The sequence below is a fragment of the Rattus rattus genome, chromosome 18 (genome assembly GCF_011064425.1).
Source record: "Rattus rattus isolate New Zealand chromosome 18, Rrattus_CSIRO_v1, whole genome shotgun sequence".
In the NCBI taxonomy this organism is placed as follows: Eukaryota; Metazoa; Chordata; class Mammalia; order Rodentia; family Muridae; genus Rattus; species Rattus rattus.
In genome coordinates this window covers 21,762,572-21,789,463 of record NC_046171.1, presented here as the reverse complement: position 1 = coordinate 21,789,463, position 26,892 = coordinate 21,762,572, and the positions used below count along the sequence as shown (strand labels likewise).

The following is a 26,892-nucleotide window of genomic DNA, read 5'->3' as shown; positions in this document are numbered from 1 at the left end:
ATCTATGTATCTGTCTATGTATCTATCTATCTATCTATCTATCTATCTATCTATCTATCTATCTATCTATCTATCTATCTATCTATCTCACCTACCCACCTACCTACCTACCTACCTACCTACCCATCTATCTATCTATCTATCTATCTATCTATCTATCTATCTATCTATCTATCTATCTATCTATCTATCCAACTTTCTTCCATGGTTTCTGCTACAAATTTTTGCCCTAACTTTTCTCAACAATGGACCTACAAGAATAATTTGGACAAATCCTTTCCTCCCCTAGTTTGATTTTGATCACAGTGTTTAATCACAGCAGCAGAAAATAAATTAGATATATACTCATTGCTTTTCTGGCTATTGTAGCTAAATTCCTGACAAAAATTGCACTGGAGAGGGAGGGTTCATTTGGCTAATGGTTTCATGGATTACAGTCTATAGTGACGGGGGAATGGAGCATAGAATTTGGGGCAGCATGAATGGGAGTGACGGGATCATGTGGTGACTCTCACGTCCCTGAAAATCAAGCAGTAGAGAGCCAGACTGAAACTTAACCCTAACCCCAACCCTAACTCTAATGTCCTAAACTCAGCCAGCTAGTCCCTATGTTTGAAAGTCCTACAAACTTCCAAAACAATGCCTCCAAGTATTCAAACATAGATTTGTATGGGGAAATTTTTCACATTAAACTACAGAGAAGTGATAATAACTATAAAATAACGTGTATAGAACTGTAGAGAATGAGGAAAATAAGTGTGTTCATTATAATGAGAAAATATATGATAAGGTTTTCATCTCATATATAAAGATCATTGATGTCAAAGAAAAAGAGGATTGAGGATTTCAGTCTCATAAATGGGGATAATATTATCAAAAATATAGATAAATATAACCAATACAATAAGCCTTCTCTTTTATGTTTAATTGTTAATTTAAAATACCAAATAAGTTGAATGTTACTCCTTTTCTCTGAAAACAGAAGATGAAATGATTCAGTGCTATTTCTATTAAGCCAGGTCCTTGACAAGTGGGACTCTATGTCTCATAGTTTGCGTATTGTTTACTAAATCTAAAGAGAAAGAAAGGTGTCTCTATGTAAAAACACGTGATGGTTAAGAACAGAATATTGGTGGAAAGTGTCAGGAGGTGTTCGCTCAGTGAATAAACCGACTTTCCAAAGAACTTTCTTCACCCGCCTAAATAAGATAAAGTCTATGTTATCTGTATTTCACTAACGATCATTAGATCACCTGCTATATGATTTAAAACTTGTTCTTTGTGTATATTAAATATCATATATATCCCATATATTCATATACATATATAGGAATTTGGATATGTTTTTATGATTTCATTCAAATGTGTGAATACAGGTAATCACATACCACAGCACATGTATGGTAACAGCCTTCACCTTCTACCTTGTTTTAGACAGGGTCACTCTTTTTCTCTATTGTTGTGTCCATGGGAGCTGGCCCCTGGGTTCTGGTTCATTCTCCTGTATACACACCTTATGTTTTCACAGGAGTACTGGGATTGATAAAGGTCCAGCTTTATGGGGTTCTGCTAACTCATACTGATGTCTTCATACTTGTACAAGTACTTTTTTTTTTAATTTTGAAGATGAATTATATACACCAAGATGTTCTTTAAATATATACATGGTGAAAGGGAAGCAAGCAGGAATGACCTCATCTAGTCAGTGGTTAGGAAGTCCCTTCCTCAATGCCTTCCATGTTGGGTTATACATAATTATTTTGATCAATTTCTATTTAAAAATTTCTTGACCTCTGGCTTTTAAAAATATTTCCAGATACTTCACTTTCTCCCCTCTCTTTCCTTTGGTGTCTTTCTCTATAGGATGTTACTCTGATTTAAGGCACTCTTTGATGACAAGAAATTATGCTGGTCCATTATGAAGGTGAAGGCCGCAGACAGCCTCTGAATGCATCCCCCAATTTGAAAAGCCTTCATTACATAGCACGTTTCAGGCCGAGAATGTTAGAAATCTGTCATAGTTTCCGTAATTGTAGCTTGGTCTGGAAGTTTGGCACGATAAAGAATCATTTATAAAATGTGTATTTTCTTTGGCACTCAGACGGAAGCTTGCCGGGCGATACATCTAATTAAGAAGGAGGGGAAGGGAGTGACTGTGGTCTGTCATTGTGTATTATCGTCACTTGAAGGTACCAAGCTTATTATGACTTTTAAGATCCTGTTCTAATAACAAGGTTTATATTTGGAGCTAGAAGTAATTTCTCCTTCATTATCCTAGGATTTTCATACAGGAACATATCTTATTTTGAAAATAAGGGTCCATTAGTTGTATTCTATAGATACAATTCTTATTATTATTTAAGCTGCAAGAGGCTTGGCTGCTGTCCTTAGAAACAACCTTTGTCCATTGTTTTAGACCTTGAAATTTGATGCATTGTCTTTTGGGAGCTTAGACAGCTTTATTTAAGTTTAACTTTCTCTGGAGAGACATAGAGATAATGAAATGCAATTCCTTACTTGAACATAACCATGTACATAACTTCTAGTCCTCCCTGATGCATAAAGCAAATTTGATAAGAGCAATTCAAATATTGTAACAATTAGTGTTGATTTTTTTAGAGTTGCTAAGAAACCTATGTCAGCAGTTCAGGCATGTGGGTATAACCATTTCTGAGGCCAGATTTTCATTGTGTTACACACACGGCCATTTTTTAAATTTTCCCTGGTTTATTTTTAGAGGAAATCTTGCTTATAATGGTTTTGAAAGGAATTATAGGAAAGGAGAAATGAAATGGTTTAGGGATATATACTCAGGGAATACACCCTGCAGTATTTAGCTTACAGATGCAGGAGTCTTGGATTATTTAACTTCGTGTGAATCTGCCCTTTTTTTTTTTTCTTAATTACAACATGGAACTACTTTCTGTATTACTTTCTATTTTCATTTCTTCGATAAAGATTATAATCTAAAGCAACCTAGAGAACAAAGAGAGAGTTGGGTTACACTTCCCAATCCCAGGTCATCATTCAGGAATGCCAAGGCAGAAATGGAAGCAAAGTAGGAGCCCGGAAGCAGGAGCTAAAGCATAGACCACGGAGGGATGCTGCTTACTGACTTGCTCCCAGAGCTTGCTCAGTCTGCTTTCTCATACAAGCCAAAACCACCTGCATGGGATGGCACCACCTACAGAGAAGGCGGGGCATTCTAATACCAATCATTAACTAAGAATGTCTCCCACAGCCTTGCCTACAGGCCCATCTGATAGAGGTATTTTATCAACTAGAGTTTCCTATTCCCAGAGGGTTCCAGCTTTTGTCATGTTGACTCAAAAACTAACTGTAACATCTACTGAGTAAATATATTTCTCTGATATCTATCATACTTGGCACTTTTGTTTCTATTATTACCTTCAAGCTAAGGTGCACCTGAAGCACCGATGAAGATTCTACCTCCCCATCTGTTTTCATCCTGACTTGTCTAACCAAAATCTTTTTCTTTTCTTACCCTTCCAGTCTCATTGTTATACTCACATGACTCCTAACTCCCCCTCCCTTGTTCTAGAACATCACAGAATAGTCATATATTAATAGTTTAAATAAATCCTGATGCAGGGTTAATAAGGCCTCAATCATTTATGTTCTTGAATGAAAGACACACACGCAGCCTTTATATTTTAATCTGCCTTAATCAGCACAGTAGCTGGGCAGCTGCCTGGCCTCGATGCCGTTAGAATCTACCTCCCACTCATAACTCCAAGTAACTACTTAATAATTTCTGCGTTCTATCTTGGCTGCTCTTGACCAAATTGAGCAGCCCTCAGGCCATCTTCTCTTGGCTCCTTTTTATTGTGGCTCTGTTTCTCCCTCTTGTACATTATTACCCTTCCATGGCAGTCACCATGTCTCTCCCCTTCCTCCTCCTCCTGGTCGCAAGAACCATAAACCCTCCTCCGCAGCTATTGGCTGCTGGCATCTTTATTGACCAATCAGAATTAACTGAGGGCAGCTTTCCAGAAGCTACATCCAGACCCTCTAGTTTTGGGGACCCAATTAGCACTAAAATACAAACAACTGCAAAATCATTCTTGCGAATCACGCCTTATGGGCTCATCGTCTTCTAGGGATAAGGATCCGAATCCAAAGATCGGCATTTGGGAGTCGGTGTCCTGGTCCTCAGTGGAGGGTGGGAATTGGGGGGGGTATACATGGATGGGGTGGCTACCTTTGCTCAGCGTTCACCAATTTATTTTTCAGGTAACAAGATATAGTAAGGCACATCTTTTACAATCCTATTCCACATGCACATACCTCATGTAGGCTGGTAAAAAGACAGAAATTTGGAGATACCTGATTCACTTTAGTATAAAATGCAGACAAGTATCTGTTTACTTCCTCCTCTCCTTGTATCCGACTCGCCACTTCTACAGAAACAAATGGAACCCTGCAGAAATGTAAGATGGGCACATCATTCTTATCTGGCCCCTCTGGTAGATCATGACAGTGATCTTCTTCTTCTTATTATTATTATTTTTTTTTTGGTTCTTTTTTTCGGAGCTGGGGACCGAACCCAGGGCCTTGCGCTTCCTAGGCAAGCGCTCTACCACTGAGCTAAATCCCCAACCCCTTGATCTTATCATGAGCCATAGATATCTTAAGTTTGTAGCATGTTCTATTTTCAAATCCATACTTTAAAGCAATTTAGGGCACGTTGGAGAAATAAACTCAGTTAATGCTTAGAAAGTCTCTGTTTCTTGAATGCTGTACCAACCCTGAAGATAAAGAGACACACATTGATTGACACACAGTGGTGAGTGTTTTTTTGTTTTTATGTCTTTTGTCTTTTGTTGTAGTTTTTTTTTTTTTTAAGAAACAGCCCAAAGCAATGTGAGCATAGGTTTTTACAAAGAAAAACAACAACAACAAAAAACAAAAACAAAAAAACTCTGACATAATTCTGTTTTTTAATTTTGTTTTATTTTGCCTTTCCTTATTCTGGGAGCAGGGGGAGCTGTATAAGTGCAAAAAAGTAGATTTAGGGCAAAAATGAGAGGAACAATAAAAATTATAAAGGATACAATACACAAAGTGCATTCTCAAGACCCACTTACTTCCTGGGATTCTCTGAGGCTGCAGCCGTGTTCTCCTTCTGTACCCAAGTTGCTCTTTTTCTTTCCCTGTGATAGAATTGATCAGGAGACAACTGAGAGCGAGGGTCGAGGAGTGCTACAGAGGCTGCCAGTCTGTTTCCTACCAGTTCGCTACCCGCCAATCTGCTACCCGCAACTGGCTTCTTCTCTTACCAACAAAGACGGGCATGTAGCTTGGCGTACATCCAGCAATGGGTTTTATAATACACATTTATTAAAAACAAAGGATGGATCGTCTCTCCAATGAAACAGGGAGCACACCTTTTCAGTATTCCTGATCAGTTGTGCCCAAACTCATTTTGGTCTGGAAAGAAACAAAAACAAAAACAAAACAAAACAAATAAACAAACAAAAAAACCCAAACCAAACCAAACAAACAAACAAAAAACAAAAACAAGCAAACAGGAAAACATCAAGTCATTGCAGCAAATTGGACAGCATTACCCTTTGAGTTGCTGGTGGAATAAATGGAGTCACTTAGGTTAGTCCCAAAGTATCTGTTCCTTGAAGGTGCGCTGGCATACTGTGGGATCCACAGAGATAAGAAATCTTAATTTATAATGCAGTGCTAAAGGTCCTAAATCACACATTTCTTGAGCTCAGCTCTGTATTTGAATTGATTATAGGGAAGAGATTATGTGATTAAAAACATAAGGCAAGTACTTGGAAGAACCATACAAAATCAGCTGGCCCTACCCCTCACCTGGGCAAAGCTGGAGAGCTGGCCCTGGTGGCACTGGAGGCACAAGAGCACTGGTGAGCTGACCAACCCCATCTATGAAGTGCTGGAGCATTTCTGGTTTATTTGGTTGGTTGTTCTGTTTTCTTTTGGGTGGGAGATTGCAAGGGTCAGGGGCCAGATATGCAGGACTGTGGGATGGGAAGATGAGTGCTTTGGAGGGTACTGTGTGAAATTCATGAAAAATCAATTTAAAAGTTTAAAAATATCTGAAATGGGTTAAAAGAGAAAAATAATGAGTAGCCTGACTTCTCGCAAGACAAGGTTGAATGTACATCTCTGGACTATAAATGATATTTGCATTAGATACCTGGGTCCACCAAGATATATCTAAACTGAGTCATTTTATTGATTATTTTATCTATTTAGATGCCAAATGCTGCCCCCTCCTGGTCCCCCTTGCAGAATTTTTCCCATCACTGCTCCCTTTTACCTTCAAATGGGTGACCCCACCCTGGATATCCCTCCTACCCTGGGACATTAAGCCTCCAAGTTTTACTATAATTAAAAAAGATGAAATTAAAGTCCAATGCTATTCTTCTTGTTAATATTATTGTCTAAATTTTGATATCATAGATTTTTTTCTTTAAAGACTAGAATTTAATATATTTTGGGTTTATCTAAGAAGAAAATGCGTAAGTCTAATTACTATTATTTTGGGTTATAAATCTGTTATTTATGTGCGTATAGATATCTATTTACTGGGGCTGGAGAAGTTGCTCAGTTGTTAGGGGTTGCTTGAACAGTTATAGAGGACCCAAGTTCTGTTCCTAGCTCTCTTGTGGGGTAGCTGACAACAGCCCATACTACCAGATCCAGGGGAACCGCAGACACCTACACATACACCCACCCACACACACACACACACAGACGCACACACACACACACACACACACACACACACACACACACACACAAACACTTATACACACTAAAAGTGACTAAAATTAATAAAATATGTTTTAATATATGTATATTCATTATTTTAAATCTATATATGATGCAACAAAGCTACAATGTATCATTTATTTTCAGGGGGAAAGGACCACTAAAGCATACCACTGATGTAATCTACGCAGCCAAAATGATATCCGAGTCCGGATCAAGGATGGATGTTCTTGCTCGGCAGATTGCTAACCAGGTGAGCTACTTACAAAGAGACCGAGGAAAGTCTTTGCTGTTTTCCCTCTTCTGCTTAGTTATTGACGAGAGCGAAGCTGGATGACCAGTTTTTTAAACTCTATCAAATACATTTGCTTCCTATATTAGAGTTTCAAAAATGTATATAACATTATAATTATGCAACTTGTGAGACAATAAACTCTGAGAAAGTAAGATTAGTTTTAGAAAAAATATATATATATAAACTTTAAATATAGTTTATTTTAACATCAGCTTTATCAGATTGCAATGAACTAAATTTTTTAATTGGCTATAGTGCCATAATGGGTGTCTCTCTTTCCCTTGATATTAACGAGCAGTTCACATTTTTTATCTTCTAAACTGTTAGCTGTTTGACGTTGACACCTTGCGGCATTATTAGGACAGTAGAAACTTCAATCGTAGGAGTTATGTAACTCTTGGACTGGTGTTTCTGCACATCGCTCATTGCTTTCCCTTGTGTTTTTCACAGATTTTAAAACTCCTTTTTAAACAGTGTCCATATTATAAAGTTATCGGAATAGTGAGAAATTAATATTTCAGACAGGGGTGCAATGTGAATACATTTAGTATATACTCATTATCATATTTGACTTCACAGCTAATATTTCTCTGGAGGGGAAATACCACTTTGATTTTGCATATAGGTCATATTATGTCTCGCTTATATACCGAGAGATGCTTTTTAGTTTGATTGCTCCTGTCTCTTCTCTCTCTTTATACATACTCTGTGGGAACGTGAGAAAATGTAATGATAGATACTGTATTTGTGGATATATGGAGAAGGAACAAATGTCAGAGAAAACTGCCAGAGAAAATTTCTTTTGAATTTCTTGGGTGTGCACTATTTGTATCAATAGCTTGCTTCTTGAAACATTTAAAAATTATATTAATCTGTTATGTAACGTAGATTGGACATTGATCATTTGAAACTCCAGAAGCAAACATGGCTCTCAAATAGTTTTTGGATTTGACAAGACTTTAAATTTCTGACTTTCAAAGTAAGGGTTCTCAAAAAGTTAAGACTATATAAATTAACTTCAAAATCTAAGACCATCATAAATTTGAAGTACTTCTTGTGCAAGCAATTAAGTCAAGAGTTTCTGACACAGAACTTAGCATTTACATCTAAAAAAACAAACTTTATCATTTGAAGTTCAGAATATCCTAATTTAATAAACAGAACTCATTCTTGTATATAATCTGTGTTATTTTCGAATATTGCAGTTACTTCCATGAGAGAGACTAAATATTAGCGAGAAATGAAAGTATAATATTTTAGACATATATGCGTATAGTAAGGCTCCTTAAGTACTAAATATTTCCTAGCTTTGCGCTCCTGTTTGTTTTAGAGTGTATAATGGTAAGAGGTTAAAAAATTATCAGTTTTAATTTTACATGATATTGTTTATTATTTTATTTTTGTTGAATATTTTATGTATCTACATTTCAAATGTTATCCTCTTTCTGCCCTTTCTCATTCCATGTCCCCCTCCCCTACTTCTATGAAGATGCCCCCAGTCCCACCCACACACTGACACCTCAACACCCTGGAATTTTCCTACACTGGGGAAATGAGATTTCACATGACCTCCCATTGGTGTTGGACAATGCCATCCTCTGCTACATATGTGACTGGAGCCATGGGTCCCTCCATATGTACTCTTTGGTTGGTGGTTAAGTCCCTCGGAGCTCTGGAGGGTCTGGTTGGTTGATATTATTGTTCTTCCTGTGGGGTTGCAAACCCCTTCAGCTCCTTCAGTCCTTTCTCTAATTCTTCCATTGGGAATTCCTCAGTATGATGGTTAGTTGTAAGCATCCTCATCTGTATCAGTAATATCCATATCAGGCTCCTGTCAGCAAGCACTTGGTATAAGCAATAGTGACTGGGTATAATGTCTGCATATGCGATGGATCCACGGGGGTGGGGCAGTCTCTGGATGGCCTTTTCTTCAGCCCCTGCTCCACATTTGGGTTTTCCTTCTTCTTGAGCTTCATATGGTCTGTGAATTGTTTGTTGGGTAGGTATTCTGAGCTTTGGGGCTAATATCCACTTATCAGTGAGTGCATACAATGTGTGTTCTTTTATCTCACTCAGGATGGTATTTTCTAGTTCCATCCATTTGCCTAAGAATTTCATGTAGTCATTGTTTTTAATAGCTAAGTAATACTCCATTGTGTAATATACTACATTTTCTGTATCCCTCTGTTGAAGGACGTCTGGGTTCTTTCCAGCTTCTGGCTATTATGAATAAGGCTGCTATGAACATAGTGGAGCATGTGTCCTTGTTATAGGTTGGAGCACCTTTTGGGTGTATGCCCTGGAGTGGTATAGCTGGGTCCTCAGTTTTACTATGTCCAATTTTCTGAGGAACCACCAGAATGAATTCCAGAGCAGTTGTACCAACTTGCATTCCCACCAACACTGGAGGAGTGTTCCTATTTCTCCACATCCTCGCCAGCATCTGTTACCTGAGTTTTTTATCTTAGCCATTTTGACTGGTGTGAGGTGGTATCTCAGAGTTGTTTTGATTTGCATTTCCCTGATGACTAAGGATGTTGAACACTTCTTTAGGTGCTTCTCAGCCATTTGATAGTCTTCAATTGAGAATTCTTTTTTTAGCTCTGTACCCCAATTTTTAAATAGTATTATTTCATTCTCTGAAGTCTAACTTCTTAAGTTATTTGTATATAGTAGATATTATTCCTCTATTGGATGTATTTTTTATTCTTTAATTTGACCAAATAAGTGTAGAGTAGATGCTTTGATATTACTAAATCTTGCTATCATTTTAATATTATTCTAATTATGTGGGTGGGAAGAAAAATACCATACAACTTCTGATCAGCATTGATGTTTTCTGAGAATCTTAAGCACCCATTGGCTAGTAATTTTGAATAACAGTCCTCAAACTTTTACACTTTGTCAAGCCCAATAGTTTCTAAAGATGACATCTGTTCTCAACAAATATAAGTTTGAACAACTAATACTGGGACTGAGAATCTGATGGGGATAATTTAATGACTTTCATGGGAGGTCACCTGTGAATATGCACTTGTTTCTTCACAGAAACACACCACACACACACACACACACACACACACACACACACACACACACAAACCCACATGCATGCACATACCCATGCAAGCACTCAGGCACATGCATACATACTTGCATACATATATACACACATATGCACACACAAGCACACAAATCCATACACACCTATGCACACATACATTTTAGACTTTAAATAATTTAAACCATTTTTAGAACACAATTGATAGAGTAATGAACACTTATAAATATTAAGAAATGTTTTACTGCTGGTGTCTATTTTATTCAATCTAGAATTTTAAAACTTCAATTTTCATGATTCTTTCTACTCTGTTCTTTTTATTTTCTAATGGACTACCAAAATGTTCATTGACAATTTTTAATTCTACATTACATAAATTTAGAATGTATTTGTACATACTGTGTTAAGTCATAATATAAATATATGTGCTAGACCAATTTAATTTTATTCTGTGTAGTGTAAGAGTTATGTGTAGAGAAAATGATATGAAAGCTATTTAATTGAAGACTACTTCTTGATGCTTGCTTTCCTTTCCATTTTCCATTTCTATCTTCCACTATTTAATAGTGAATTCTTATATACATACAAGGCACAATTCACTACTTACCTAATTGCTGTTATCTGCTTACAAAGAGAACTGAAAGCCTCCAGTCATTCAATTGGAAACAATTGCTTTACCTGATTATTTAATTGTATAATTTTATGATATAAAGAGCACTAATTTAATGCAATGATCAAGTGAATATGCTTGCATTCTCTGTCAACAGTTTGAAACTTATAAAATTTGCTTTTTTTATGAAACATATAATACAAGAACTACAAAACCCCCACCTAACCTTACTTGTTGGTATAACGCAACATTTCTTCAACCTGAGAATTAAGTAGAGATGTTGTGACCTTCACTCTGCCATTCAACACAGCCCAACACTGGTACCGATATTGCATGCAATTACGCAGTATATTTCTAAGGACAGGGCATTATTATCTACCACAATTCTTAAAGAAATTGGAAATTAATAACATAACAGCAAACTAGAGAATGGCAGTAAAACAACAGGCTTCCCCATCGCAGGCTCATATGTTTTTAATCCCTCTACACAACCCTATGATTTGCCATGTCAGTGGACACTCCAAAGTAGATGATACAGTCTACACCATGTACAGCACAAAAGATACACAGAGTTGTTTAGGCCCAGGTGCAATGCATTCTTGTGTATGGTAGAATGAAAAGAACTCAACTGTAATGCATCTAACAGGGAAAGGCCCTGGCAATGTGTCCAAAGTCTAGCCCCACTTCCTTGTAACTTTGTCAAAACAAGTATGTCTAAGTTGTTGAGTGAATACTCCCAATTAATCGTGATTGCCATTAAAGTTGATTTTTAGTGTTAAATTAATGGTAATTCAATGGTAATTCAAGAATTGTAGTACCATAAAACTTGGGAAATACTTACAAAATCATTATCGCCCATTTAACTAGGATCAGAATAATCTAACTTATATTGGTATTTAACAAACATTATTGCTGTATTTCGTTTTACTCTATACTGATGGAATTAGCTAAAAATTTCATTATAATAAAACCGTACTGGAAATTAAATACTAGAGCCTTCATTATATCATCAGTACATAGCCCTGAAGAATGCAATTCCCATATGTATCACGCAACAGTATGTGTGCTTTGATGTTGTTTTCTCTCTGAAACTTATTTGAAGTACAAATGCTGATGCTGAGTTCAATCGTCCAGATTAATCAGCACTTGCATCATGAAAGTAAATACTCAATGGCGCCTCAGGAATGAATCAGGACAGATAATGAATATGTGACCACTAGGCACTCATCTAGCGACAGCCAGTTCCCTGCTTGAAGAGATGCTCTTCCACTAGTTTCCCACTGTTTCTTTGTTGTATTTTGCATCACATTTCCTCCATTCCTACAAATGTGTGACCCTGGGAACCAGGAGAATAAGATGAGTATAAGATTATCGGCATATTTCACTAATGGGAGTAGAAAAGTAAAGAAAACTTTTTCCCTCATAGCTCTTCACCTGCTTGTATGAAAAATAATTGTGGAAAGAAGGATAATCCTTTTCTGAGGGCATTCTCATCCATAGGGTTTCCATGTTCCACTCAGCGAGCTGCATACCTAGGTACATATGGGAAGCACTAATTTGAATTAGTGTTTATCAAAACAATTTTTAAGAGAAGATATTAAGTAATATGGGGTATATTAGGGAGCTATTAAGGAGGTTGAAAGATGGTAACAGGTGGAAGATGCAGTCTTGTTTCGTTGTGTACATGGATGAAATTCTCAGGAAGAGAGAAAAAATATAATAATAAAACATTTCAAATTACTAGATTTAGTCTGAATTACCATTGCTGCTACACTTCCCATATCCTGATTTCATGTACAAGATAATTGCACCTCTATAAGTTTCTGTCAACACAAGTAATTCCTCAAATTACAAATGTCCAGGATCAGGGAAGAGGGTGCTGTTTTGGACTGTAATCTATTTTTTAGAAAACGTATGTTTTCTGAGAGTTTCCCACGGAAGTTATCATAAAACATAAAAAAGTAGGTTAGGCCAATTCTTTGGTACACTTTCTAAGGAAGAGTTGGTGTAGACACTTCCTTTGTGATATATGGTACCAAAGAATTGGCCCTCTCTTCCCTGCCAAGGGTATTCTTGTTCCCCTTTTAAAGAAGGAGTGAAGCATTCACATTTTGATCATCCGTCTTGAGTTTCATTTGTTCTAGGCATCTAGGGTAATTCAAGCATTTGGGCTAATAGCCACTTATCAGAGCAACTCTTATAAAGGGAAGCATTTAATTGGAACTTGCTAATCTGAAACTATAGCTTCAGAAGGTTAGGCCATTGTTACCATGGTGGGGAGAATGGTAACACACAGGCAGACATGGTGCTGGAGAAGTAAAACACAGACTTCTCCATTCTGACTGTAGGCAGGAGTAGAAGAGAGACACTGGGCATCACTTGAGCTTTTGATACCCCAAAGCTCACCCCCAGTGACACACTTCCTCCAAAAAGGCCACCTCTATTCCACAACAATACCTTTTAATCCCTCTCAAGCTGCAGCACTCTCTGATTCCTATCCAAATTACTGCACATCCATATGAAGGTTTAAAGATACCTTGCAGGGATCAGTTTTCCTGTTCTCTGTTATGGGTACTAGATATTCAAGTCAGGTCATGCCATTAGGCTTGGTGTCTAGTACCCATAACCCACTGATCCATGCGTATGGCCCTAGTGCTAAATATAAAATTTATGAAAATAACATTTCATGTTTTCATAGCTTATATCTTCATAAAATGTATGCACTTATGGTAAACAAAGTAACATTCAATTTATCACATGGGTAACTTGTTCTTTGGGAAAAATTATTTTTGAAGAAAATGTCTTCTCAGGAGTCAACATGCAAAATATGTAAGATATCTTATAAAACAATAACAGATTATCCTCAATTTTGAATGAATAATTCTTTTAACTAGGATTTTAGGACTATGAAAACAACTCAGATATCTACAAATGGGAATATCTGTGAAAATAGATGTGTCAATTGACCTGACTTGATCATGAGACACCATTTCATAGAAATTATAATGCCAGGTGCTTTACATATGTACAAATATTACAGAGAAATTAAAAACCATAGGAAGGTTTCTTTATGATATCAACAAGAATCTTTAATACTTTCTACAACATTAGAACTTACTGGTTAGGGTGTTTTTCGTCTTTTGGTGAAAAAAAAATAACCAATTTCCAAATATATAACCAGGATTTTCTTCAAATCTATAAATAAATGGTGAATATGTACTACTGGGGACTACAGAAGTTTATTTCAAACCCCATACCTATCCCATCATCTATTTCTTAGTAGAATTACATAGTATTGAGAAAATTTCCTGAAAGAGATTGAAAAAAAATTTTTAAATGTATTGAAAGTGAGAGGATGTAACATTAGTTATTCATTCAAGAATCAATTATCAATTGGAGGAAGCTTCTGGGTTAGGAATGAGGGTACACATTCAATTTTCCTTTTGGTGCTAGAACCCACCTTTTGCTTAGCCCTGTGCAGGCCATGTGCATCCTACTACAGTCTCTGCCAGTTCACATATGCATTTGCCCATGTGGCCACAAGGCCTTGTTTCCTAGATAGCTTCTACCTACTTTCTCTTGCCATCTTTCTACCTCTTCTTCAGATTTGATTCTCAGAGCCTTTAGTGTTTTGATGGAGACATCCTATTAGGGCTGAGTGTCCTAAGGCCTCTCACTTTCTACCTATTGCCTGGCTGTGGGTCTGGTTCTCATTTACTGCAGGAGGAAATGTCTATGATGTTTGCTGGGCAAGTCACTGATCTTTGAGTCTAGCAGAATGTCATTAAGAGTAACTTTATTGCTATGTTCCTTAAGCAAAGTGGTAGTCTTTGGTTTGATCTTACGTCCATGGCCTACTAAGTCTCTTGTGTTTTTGGCTACCCAGGCAATTTGATATGGATTTCATCTTATGGATCTGCCTTAATTCCAATCAGATAGTAGTTGGTTACCCCCACAACTTTTGTGCCAATATTGCATAAACATATTTTGCAACTAGAAGTTATTGGAAGTGGAGGGTTTGTGTCTGGATTGGTAGTTATCTTTCTCCAATATCAAGGAGAGCACCTTCCAGACCTATGGACACTAGTTAGTTGGGGTGATGACTTTACATAGGCCCTGTATCAACCTCTCATAATCGGTGAGTTATATAGGTCTTGCCTTCAGCAGTAGGGCCTTGCCATCACTTTGTGGAGATTGATCAGTAACCTGTTTTTTCTAGAGTTCTGAATTCTGTGGGGCCCCGATGACCAAAAATTTGGTTAGATTTCTAACATTGCCAGCTCTGGAGGTTTCATTTGGTAGAAAGAATTGCTTAGTTAGGGCTTCATTATTTGGTGACTCCATTGACATTTCTTTCAAATATGCATATATTTGAAGAAGATAGTACCTTATTAGGTTTCCATTGGATCCTTCAAATAGCCCTCAGTTTTAGCTGTCTCTCTCTTCAGCCTGTCTCTTACTCTTCCTTTCCTTCCCTCTACCTATTTAATCCTCCAAATTCGGTCCCCCGCACTCCTCATACCCTCCCATAGCTATTTATTCTATTTCCCATTACTAGAGAAATCCTTCCTGTCCCTATATTCCCTTGCTCCATACCTAACCTCAGGGGTTATATGGATTGTAGCCATTTTATTGAAGACTTTGGCTATCATCCATAGATAAGCATAAATATACCACATTTGTCTCTTAAGGTGTAGGTTTCTTCACTAAGGATGTTTTTTGTTGTTGTTGTTGTAGCTCCATCCATTCACCTGCAAATTTTGAGATAAATTTGCTAACAAATGAAAGTTCTGGAGCTGGGAACGTGATAAACCTGATTGAACATTTGCTTACAGGGATCCCACAGATCCCACACCTCTAGACAACCAGGCTACTGGTTAATCTCCACAAACTGATCTCCACTTGCAAGAAAACTCAGTTTTCATCTTCAGTGTCTCATGGATATACAAACCATACTTAAGGGTAGTCTGCACGGCACCATAAATGAATTCAAATATATTTTGGAAGGATTTTTATCTCAAAATGGAATTTTTCAACCTTATAGAACATTTTCTTATTAAATGGTTTCTAATTTTGTCTTTATGGGTTGTCGATATGTATAACTGTGGTGTGGGGGGGCATTGTATCTGTTTATTGTGTTTTGGGGTTTTTTTTATTCTGTTTCTTCTGTTCTATTCCAGTTTGTTTGAGTTTGTTAATTTCTTTTATTATTTTTAGATGCCTATTTGTATCCTTGTGTATGTGTGTATGCTTGTATGTGTGTGTGTTTGTGTGTGTTGTGTTGTGTGTGTGTGTGTGTGTGTGTGTGAGAGAGAGAGAGAGAGAGAGAGAGAGAGAGAGAGAGAGAGAGAGAGAGAGATGGGTGGTACTATGAAAAGGATCCGGAAGAAGATGGAGGAGAGGAAATAATATAATCTGAATATGATGTTTAAAATTGTATTTTCAATTAAAAAAATCAAATCAAATCAGTAGTTCCAAGGTAAATTTCATCACGAGTTTTATAACCCTGAAGGAAGAAACTTATACTAATTAGAATTTTAATTTGTAAGCCAGAGGGTCAACTTAAGCACGTTTACAAATGAAGTGGTGTTTTGGTACTTACTATGTGTAATGATGCCTACAAGAAGAGTGGCATTGTTTCTGAACCATAGAGGTAAGGATGAAGGCTCCATCCTGTTCAACTCCATCTCTGCTACTCAGTGCTTATATTCCTCATTTGTTGATTGAGGGCTGTTGTGGAACCAGCCTCACAGAATTTACATGATTCCCTGAAGACTTATACAGGAGCACACATACGTGACAGATGAAGCCAAACCTAGGCCATAACTGTCAATGAATATGGTCATAAATACAGAAGAAAGAGAAGGTTCTTTAATAAATAAAATCAAAGTTATTTTGAAGGAATGCTATGCAGAAAACATGATTGTTCAACTATATGAATGAATTCAAGAATACTAAACCACCAAATTTACTATTTTTGAAGCTAAGCTTCGAAATCTGCAAAATGGCATTACCTAGATCTGACTGAAATGTTCATGTGGATACTAAGCCTTGTGTGTTTGAAAGATTAGGTGTGGTGCCTCCCCAGCAGGAAGTACCTAGTGAAAAAGCACTTCCTGGCAGGAGGAAACAGTTGAAGGTGTACCTCTCTTCATCAGATGAAGATACTTTTGTCTCAAAGCTTGATCCCTGAGTGTGAAGACAGCACTAAACTGAAAGCAGCATCTTACCAGCAGTAAAACCTATATAGAAATTAGTGCCTGTCCCTCCTCTGCTTTTTTCTTTTTTCTTCTCTTTCACTCTGCCTTTCGCTCTTTCTTGCTTTATTTTATTGAACTACAATGTAATCTTCATTAAGAGGTTTGTAGACCACTGTTAGCTAATTCTTTATTCAAAATATAAGAAATACCAGATGCAGACAACCACAGCCAAACAGTTGATGGAGCTTGGGAACTCTTAAGGAAGACTAGGGGGAAGAACTATTCCCCAAAGTGGATAGGAACTCTACAGGAAGACCAACAGAGTCAACTAATCTGTACCCTTGCTTGGGCTCTAAGAGTCTGAAGCACCAACCAAAGAACATATACATGGGCTGGACCTAGGCCTCCCTGCACAGATGCAGCAGATGTCCAGCTTAGTCTTCATGTGGGTCCTTAACAATTGGAATGTGAACTTCCCAAAAGCTGTTGCCTATGCATGGGATGTGTTCTAACTGGGCTGCCTTGTCTGGCCTCAGTAGGAGAGGAAGCGCTCAGCCATACAGAGACTTGAAGTGCCAGGGTGGGGGATAACAAGCTCAGAGGAGAAGGGGAGGGAGGTTGGGATAAGAATTGTGGGAAGGGGTGATTCAGAGGTGGGCAGTAAACAGGATGTAAAGTGAATAAGTGAAAGAAATGAAAAGAAATACCAATCATCTCAACTTCTTTTGCTGTCATATTTAATGTCTTCCTTGCTGCTGCTGCTGTGTTCAGCATGCTAAGCATGTGTCTGTTTCTGTCCTCAGGTGGAATTGTTTCTACAAAGGAATATGTTTTCTTCATTTACTGAGTATAAAGGGTATTGAGTACAAGTTCCCATGTTCTAATCTTGAGCAGCTGAGTTGGAGATAAGTAGCTCAGAGTAGTTAACAGTATGAAATGGGATAGAGTTCTGAGGACTGTCCCTCATCTTAGTTCTAAATTATTCACCCATCTAAACATAGCAGTCCTGTGTCCACCAATTCAGTCCTCTCCAGTTGAATTTTTCATAGGTAGCCATTTGGACGTATATATGTACTGTCTTTTCCTGCAAGCCATTATTTTCCAAGCAATACAATGCACCAACTATTCATGTACTGTTTACTTTGCATTAATTATTCATATGCAATATAGATATATTTAAACTTTACCAGGAGGGTTTTTTTTAGGTTATATCTAAATACTTTGCCATTTTATTTAATATGAACTGAGCAGTTTGGGATTCTGTTGTCTACATGAGTCTTGAGACCTCTCCTTAGTGGATTTTGGAGGATGAATTCATGAGAAGTTTTATTGTTTTGTCATTTCACTCTTTTACCTTTATTTACATATGGTGGTGGGGGCAGGACCCACGTGCCACATTGTACATGTGGAGGTGAGAGGATAATTTACAGGAGTCTGAACTCCTCTTCTACATTGTGAGTTCTAAGAATTGAACTCTGGTTGTCAGATTTGGTGACGAGTGCCTTTGCTTGAGCCATCTCATTAATGGCTGTTCAGCCTACCTTTTAACTCATAAATTTATATAATTTGATTTAAAGATTTTAAATATCTTATAATTATGGAAATACTATGTATTTATTTCAATGCTGATGAAATTTATGAAGAAAGTGAAGACTACTGACTGTAATATATTTATTCATCATTTTCATAGATTTCCCTTTTGGGATGTTTTTATTTAAATCCATATTTTTTCAATACAGTTTAGTTGAAGGGAAGTTTGAAATTTTAAATTCTGAGATTTTAACCTTCAACCACTGAAATACTTTCTCTCCTATAACATTTTAAAATGTTTTATTGTCTATTATTTTGTTTGTGCATATGTATGTGTTTGTCCATGTAAGTGAATATCATAAGTCTGTGGATTGCTGTAAAAACAAGAAAAGGGTGTCACAAGTCCTGAAACTAGGAGGTCCATGTCGTTGTGAGGTACCTGGCATAGGTTTGAGGACCTGAACTTGGATTCTTTACAAGGGCAGCTAGCACTTTTAACCACTGAGCCAGTGGGCCCTGCAGTCCTTAAAAATACCCCGAAACAATGCAGTGTCACAGTATGCAGACAGACATTCACATTACTTCTTAGGACTATTTCACATTACTTTAATTTTTTTACATTTTAAGTGCTGTAGCAATAAATTTTTCATGGGATTCTTTTTTCATGTCTATGTTCTTATGAAATCTTACTAATAATGAAATTAAGGTAAAAAAATACCCCCTAAGCATTCAACTTCATGTGGAAGACAACACAAAGACTCACCTTTTTCCTGAGATATTTTTCCTATTGCAGTGAAACACAAAATTATTTTCTCAGGAGTTCCTTATAGAGAATAAAGCACCAAGGGGGACTGTTATTGAAAAGGAGGTTGGAGATATCCTTAAACCCTGTGAGTTTTCTCCTTCTTGCCTGCACTGCATTTGTAGATGTAATCTCAGGTAAAAGTAATTGTCTTTATCTATAATAATAATAGCATTTAAAGCTGAAAATAATACAGCATAATATGCTTTGTTGCAGATTTAGTATCCTCATACAAATATCACAGGGCAGACAGCAGAAAACTATGCATTCCAAGGAATGATCTTAGAGTGATTCTGGGAGACAGGACAATTTCTTATCACTATTTCTTCATGTCTACTCAAAAACATCATCTCAAGGCTGACACACTTGTCATGAATTGAAGGGAGATTATTATGCATTTCTTCAGATCTGTAAATTCCTTACATGTACTTTGGATAAACTTGGTGATTTCCACTGAAGAGCCAAGAAGTTGTTTCTACAGGAACTTTCCAATGAAGAATATGGGACTATACTTGGGCTGACATGAGAAATAGGGTTTGTGAAAAGTTGCTGCCCCGTATGGTATCCATGGTTTGTGTCCTGCCCACTCTGACATGCATCTCCTTTGCTTAACTGTTTCTATTTTTATCTCTGATACATTTGCAGTGTCCAGATCCACCCTGCAAACAAGACTTGCTGGCTTACCTGGAACAGATTAAATTCTACTCCCACCAGCTGAAAATCTGCAGTCAAGTTAAAGCAGAGATCCAAAACCTGGGGGGAGAGCTCATCGTATCAGCTGTGAGTACTGCCTGTCACTTTCATAGTTTCACACAGAAGACACTAGAAACAGAGCAACCACGGTGCAGCTCAGCACTTCTCTCAGATGAATTTGACACAGGACAAACTCCATCACAGTTAGTACAAGCTACATGTAATTAAATAAGGAAGGACACTTTCCAGGTTTCTTTTTAAAATGTTCATATATATATATATATATATATATTTACATATATGTGTGTGTGTGTATGTATGTGTGTGTCTATGAGCACATGTGTATTGTGTATGTATACACATGTATATATATATATATATTATTTTTACCTCAGAGATTAAGAAATATATCAGCTTTTGGGCACTACTTTGATAAGAAATTCATGGTCATATGGAATGTTTTCAAACCTTATAATGTATACAGACAGAACTCTGAAATGAGTTCTGTAAAATTTTAGAGTAAGGAAATATAAAAGCATAGATTAATTCAATTATTCTATTATTATTTATTAGTCTTCATTTTCTACATATTTAGTTTTATTACACAAAAGTTCCAACCTGAGATTTAAAAAAATCCATATGTAATTTTTGAAATAGTGTATTATAAATATTTTGGGTTAAAGGAACTTGCATAAATTCTTTGGTGGCCTCGAGTCTCACTCAGCTTTTAAATTTCCATGGTAGAAATAATGTCTGGTAGTTTGTACTCATCTTTTAATAACATTAGATCATTTCTCTAGAGCAGACACAGTAATAAAAACATATTTGATGTCTGTATTGGATTCAGTGATCAGTGACTTTGAGAAGGACACGTACCAAGATTATAAATTTAAGTTAAAGTCAAGAAAGCGTGATGAACATTTTAGGAAGCCACATTGCTGGGACAGTTTGTAAGCATCTGTACCAGTGTCCTTATGTATTAGCAGCATCTCAGCAGTCTACATCCTGGCATTGGACTTTCTCCTAATGTATTGATGGTCTTCAAGTCAATGCAGTTACAAAAGAAAAAAAAAGCAAAGGTTATCATCAGGGGCAGAGAGAGGAAACTAATCATTATTGATTATCTATCTCTAACCTGAATTTAAGCTCCATCATTACAATTGCATTCCAGGGAGACATTTATTTGATTGTTTTGTTTTCTTTAATATCGGAATCAATTGATTCAGAAAGGTTAAGTGACTCCTGCGGGGTCATAAAATAAATGTCAAAGTTGGAGGTACCCATCAGAGACCTCTGTTGTTTTTTTTTTCTTCTGCTGCCCAGCATTAAAACTATGAGGAAACTGAGGCTTGTAAGATGAGAAGGAATGACTTGCTTTTCCTTCCAGTAAAGGTCAGAGGCAAGAATAAAGATTTATTTCCTTGATATACAAATTTTAGAATATCACCCAGATTAATATCAATGTGGATATGCTTTCATTTTTCAAAGAAAATATATTCTATTAAATCAAAGCCATATAAGCTATATCGTCATATCTACGTAGAATATACACATATTCATGGGTACTTATAGCCCATAGAAAATTTTGAAGATATTGGTTATTGGTGTTTTCTTACTTTCATTGTAATTATATAGTGATTATATTGCGAACATCATAAGTAGGAAATTAATTTAATTCATATAACCCCATCAAACATTGTAGCTTATTCTACATTAAACATGAAGAGAACATACATGCTTATTTACATACTACACACATTTTTAAACACAGTGTGTGTTTAGACATATGGAATATTTTACATAAAATGTTGAATAACTATATCAAGGTCAGGAAATACTGTCAGACACTCATTCTTGTCCACCCTATGAGGACAATGTCAACAGCAGTAATATTGTTGTTATGTCACATACTGCCCAACGCTATTGCAGAAAAAGATCTGGATCCAATATTTAGTATTTGGTTTCTACTGACTATTGTGTCATCTGCCCAGTCTTTAAACATTAAAAATATAGGCAATATCACTGTAAGTCAATGACTATTTTCATGAGCATATTACATGGGTATATTAAGCTGAGTTCCATTTGTGAATTATTAGACATCCAGTCTTTTTCTCATTCAGTATTTCACAAAGTCATCATCTCTTTAAGGTCCAAGTTTACACAAATGTTATTTTCCAAATATATGCAATGGCCTTCATCTTATCCAGAAAATCCTCTCAAAATATGTGATGCAAGTCCACAGGTCCAGTCTTGACATGGTTATTAAAGTATATGACTTCTATATTCATAAGTAAATGTCATGTTTAGCATAGACTCAGAGAAGCTTCCTCTTGCACCAGAGAGGAACAAATACTCACAGTGAGGCGCTCTGAGGAGGAGAGATCTTGAAGCACTCAGTCCTAAATGGGATGTCTCTGTCAAACCCCTGATCTCAGAGCTTGGGGACCATGCCAAATAGGAAGTGGAAAGATTGTAAGAGCCTGAACAGGTAGAGGACCCCTAGCAGACAAGGCTGTCCAAATCAACATGAGCAGAACTCATACAAACTCACAGAGACTGAAGCAGAGTACGCGGGGACTGCACCAGGTCCTCTGTGTTCATATTAGGGCTCCCAGTTTAGTGTTCTAATGAGAGTTCTAAGTGTGCAAACGAGTGGGTTTCTGATTCTTGTGCCTTCTCTGGGACTTTGTTCCTTTGTGAGATGAAAACCAATGCAGAGAAAGAGAAATGATAAGATCAGAACACTGGGGAGACCATCAAGTAGGTTGGCAAGAAGGGGAGAGTGGGTAGAGTGTTCCCAAACAAACAAAGTCATAGGTGTACTGAAAGTCTATTTATCCTTTGGTAGTTATATAATTTTAAATGGTATTAACTGAAGAATTCTCACATAAAGAAAAAGAATCATGGCAAAACAAAGAAGTCAATGAAGAATGGACACAATAACAGAGAAGATAATGCTTTTGGGAGTGAGAGGGATGGGATTAAGAGAAAAATTAGAGGGATTGGGGTTGGAAATTGAGGGAGCTTTTTCGTCTGAGCTGGGACTGAGGTGAATTAAGATATAATCACACATAAAGATAGATGAGTGGAGAGTTGAAGAGGTCCTTACTCCTTGATCCCATCTTCTGATAAAATTGGAGACATCTTCTGTTAACAGTGAAATTCGAGTTCTCTTTCTAGACTTCATTGTAGAAACAGAATTAAGATGGCCATACTCTCAATCACTTCTCTGAATTGCTCAGAAGAAAAAGCAGCCTAAGGTAGCCACAGTGATTTGAGATAGAGGCCTGAGAAGCTGTATGCTCATACAGGGTTCAGGATATTGCCTGGTGGTGGAATGTGCCCCAGCCTGTTCATCCGCCATCACAGGAACCTGAAACCACAGTGACTTTCCCAGTGTTTTCTCTCAGATCACAAGAGAGTCACGTAAAATGCCAATTCAAAAAACTCACTATGTGGAAAGTACCTAGGTTGCTAAAAAGGTAATAGAGGCTCAGTCTCCACAGCCACTCTGAATTAAGAGGACCTTAAATTATATATATATATATATATATATATATATCTCCATCCTCTAAGTGATTATCCAGTACCTAGGTTACCAGAAGTCAGTCGTCCAAGATACTCTCAATTGCTCCTCTTGTCTCTGGAAGAACAATAGCCAGTGGGATAACTGTTGTATTGCATGAAACATGCAATAAAAGATAAAAAATACAACCTTACAGTCTACTGTGTTAGTATGTATAAATTTGGGGGAAAAAATCAAATTGTGAACAGCTTTAAAGTCTTAAAATTACCCTTTTTTCTGCTGCCATGTTTTTAGCTCACCAAATTTTATTCTACTTAAAATTGATTAATTATGTAACTGCTGTGTTCTGTGGCTTTCCATTACTGTGTTTAATTGTACTTTCTTACCCTGAGGCAGTTGTGTCAAAGCCACACTTTTTAAAATTAGAGAAATATATGAAAGTAATCCATCGAGAGAAAGAGAGAGAGAGAAGATCAGCAATATTTGAAAAATTTCCAGACAACTGCAACCGAGCTCTAGTCTACATTGGGGAGTAGTATATATCAATTAAGGAATGATAAGGGTCAGCAGTAATATAGCTATTGACCAAAGGAGCCACCAGGGTCCACAGAACATAAGCAACCGAGTGCATACAAATAACTTAGTAAGCTAATGTTTTTGCCATGTTGTGGCATTAAGGGATTACCTAATGAGCTTTCCCAATCTAGTGTATCCATTTGTGTAGGCAAGAAAAAAATGAGAAAATAGAAAAAAGAAAGACTTTGAAAATTAGCAGAGATATTTATCAAGAAAAAGACATGGTGGCAAAGTATAAAATTAAGGAGGAAATAAAGGAAATGGGGATGGGGCGAGGAAAGAAGAAGAAAAAGGAGACAAAGAAGAAAGGTTTCCCTTTTTTTATTCAAAAACTTGTCTCTAAAAAGTAGATTTTGTTCATTGGTTGGTTGATTTGTAAAATCATACTAATCAGAAATCACTATAGCCTATAGTGTATCCAGATGCAGTAACATTAGGAACTACTGTAGTAGTATTTTATGTCGTACTTATTTTGACTTTAAGGACAGGGAAATGGATGGCGGTATTTTAATTACTTGTTCCAGGACTTAGAGGTAGGGCCTCAGTAGGCTCAGGACCAGATTCTTGGGCACCATGTTCTGAAGTGGAAACTTAAGGGTTCTTTGGAAAGTCAGTTGTGTTGAATGATGTTTTGCTGGGGCAAACACGTGAAAGAGGGTTATTTCTTACACAAGCATAAGAGAAAGAATAAGACAGATTTGTGAAGCAGACATAGGCAAAACGATGTTCTGTTAAAGCAAACACGTATAAGGATACATGATGTAGGATTCTTAAGGTCATACATTCATTGGTCTGTCTTACACTACATAATTGAGCCGTATTAGTCAAGTCCATAGAATGAATCATCAAAAGACTTCTGGGTTGTGCTGTAGTTTCTTGCCTGTCCTGTGGACTTGGGCTGATTGGCAGAGTGATGTCAGCTGAGAGAGATGTACATGCTAAGGCAAGACATGGGTTGAGGCAAGACCCATAGAGAACATGTGATGTTTATGGGGATAGAAATAGGATGCAGTGGACAGTGATGGAAGCTGAGCTAGACTTGTTTATGGAGCTAGCTATGTAATGGTTGTTGGTCTTTTGTCTTCGCTGACCTTAGCGTGTCTGAGAGAGGCACAGCTGAGAACTTTTGCTGGTTTTCATGTTGGCCCTCATCCCTCCTGCTCACTTGAGCTGAGCTTGAGGCCTGGCTGTCTTTGCTAGGCAGTGCCACCACTGTTATTTATTTTTGCTATCCAAACTCTACCGAACGGGACTGCTGATATATCCGTAAAATGTGTGCGAGAGGATTGAGCTACTGCTGCTGACCCGTGAACTGAACTGCTGATTTCCAGATGACACAGATAGGAGTTGCTACAAAGAACCTTTCTAAACAGGTCCACTTTCCCCATCTCCTTTCTTTGCTACTAGTCTCTGTGACTAGACTAGGATGTAATCTAGACAGTAACATCTTCCTTCCTGATTCTTCTATGTATTCATCTTGATTCCTTCCTCCTAAATTTCTGATCTTGTTTTTGTTGTTCTTTTCAGCTTGTCCAAAACACTCTTCAGCAATAATTGCCACAAAACATTAGAGCATAAAGAGCTGAATATTTTGCCTCGTTTTGTTTTAAGGGGGGCATTACTGCAGTGTTCTTTTACCTTAATCATCAAGAATAAGAGATGAGGAATTAGGGACTTTTAATGCATAAAAGTTGATACACATATATCAAATTAGCATAATACCTTCATTATGAGAGTAGGATTGGTTTGACTTGACTTCACTGAGATGTTCCTCTTAGGAAGACCAGTGTTTTAGTTTATGATACTTATTTTTAGTCATAGGGAGAGGCAAGATTAGACATCTGGATTAGATACAAAAATCAGTGCCTACAAAGAGAAATGAAATAGAGGAAGTGGGTATAACGTCTTTACTATTAGTTTACAGATTGTTATTTTTAATATTCTTGCATGATTCAAAGTACAAACACTGAATTATTATATTTTATTCTGTTATCAATGAAAACAGAAGTTTAGACTGTAAAACTAAGTTCTTGGTAATAGATTTGGCTTGTTATCAACCCATAGTAAAGAAGAGAAGAAATTAATTGTGTCTCTTATATGCTAAGCAACCTGAAACTTGGAACTTCAAAGCCCCGTTGGAAGAAAAGTACAGGAGGTAAGCAAGATGCATTTGACAACTGTAGGAAGGAGCCAATTCCCCATTAGGCAAAATACACATCAAAGTAAGAGGAACTCTCCATGCCGGCACTTGGATGCTTATGAGTTTAGTTGGAAATCTGGTATGAAAATCACAGATGCAAAGAGGAGAAGGGAAAAGCAGCAAGCGGCTAAGGATTCCACAAGAGCAGTGTTGACTTCAGAATTCATTACAGTGCAGATAAAGGCAGGAGTGAAAACCATGTGAGCAAAGACACAGGGTGGTGCGGATTGCACACAAAGTTGTCACTTCTTTTCCGACCTCAGGCTGTATTCCTCTTTGGATATGCAGAATACACAGTCATGCTAGTCAAGAGATAAATGTCCTCTTCCTTTCTCACTCTCTCCTTTTCCCTTCCTTTCTTCTTCTCCTGCTCCCCTATCCATTCCTGTTTCCTACATCCTTTTTCCTTACACCCCTTCTCCCTCCCTCCTTCCCTCCCTCCCCCTCTCTCCCTCCCTCCCTCCCCCTCTCTCCATCCCTCCCTCCCTCCCTCCCTTTCTCTGAGTTTCCTACCAAAAAAGTGTAATTTTTTTCCTAATTTGTTATATTTTAATTTTATTTATTAATGTGGAATGCATGGCAGATGTGTACATGGGGAATGGGGAGTGGAGAGGTGGAGAGAGGA

General features: G+C 37.2%; 1 protein-coding gene across 1 annotated transcript in view; it reads left to right on the top strand.

Annotated features, from left to right (window-relative positions):
- Positions 1 to 26,892, top strand: part of Ctnna3 (catenin alpha 3) — a 1,495,245-nt gene that overhangs the window by 1,431,429 nt on the left and 36,924 nt on the right. Inside the window, exons 16-17 of the mRNA XM_032888434.1 lie at positions 6,922 to 7,027; positions 19,918 to 20,052. Coding sequence (XP_032744325.1) covers positions 6,922 to 7,027; positions 19,918 to 20,052 — 241 coding nt within the window. The remainder of the gene's footprint in view (positions 1 to 6,921; positions 7,028 to 19,917; positions 20,053 to 26,892) is intronic.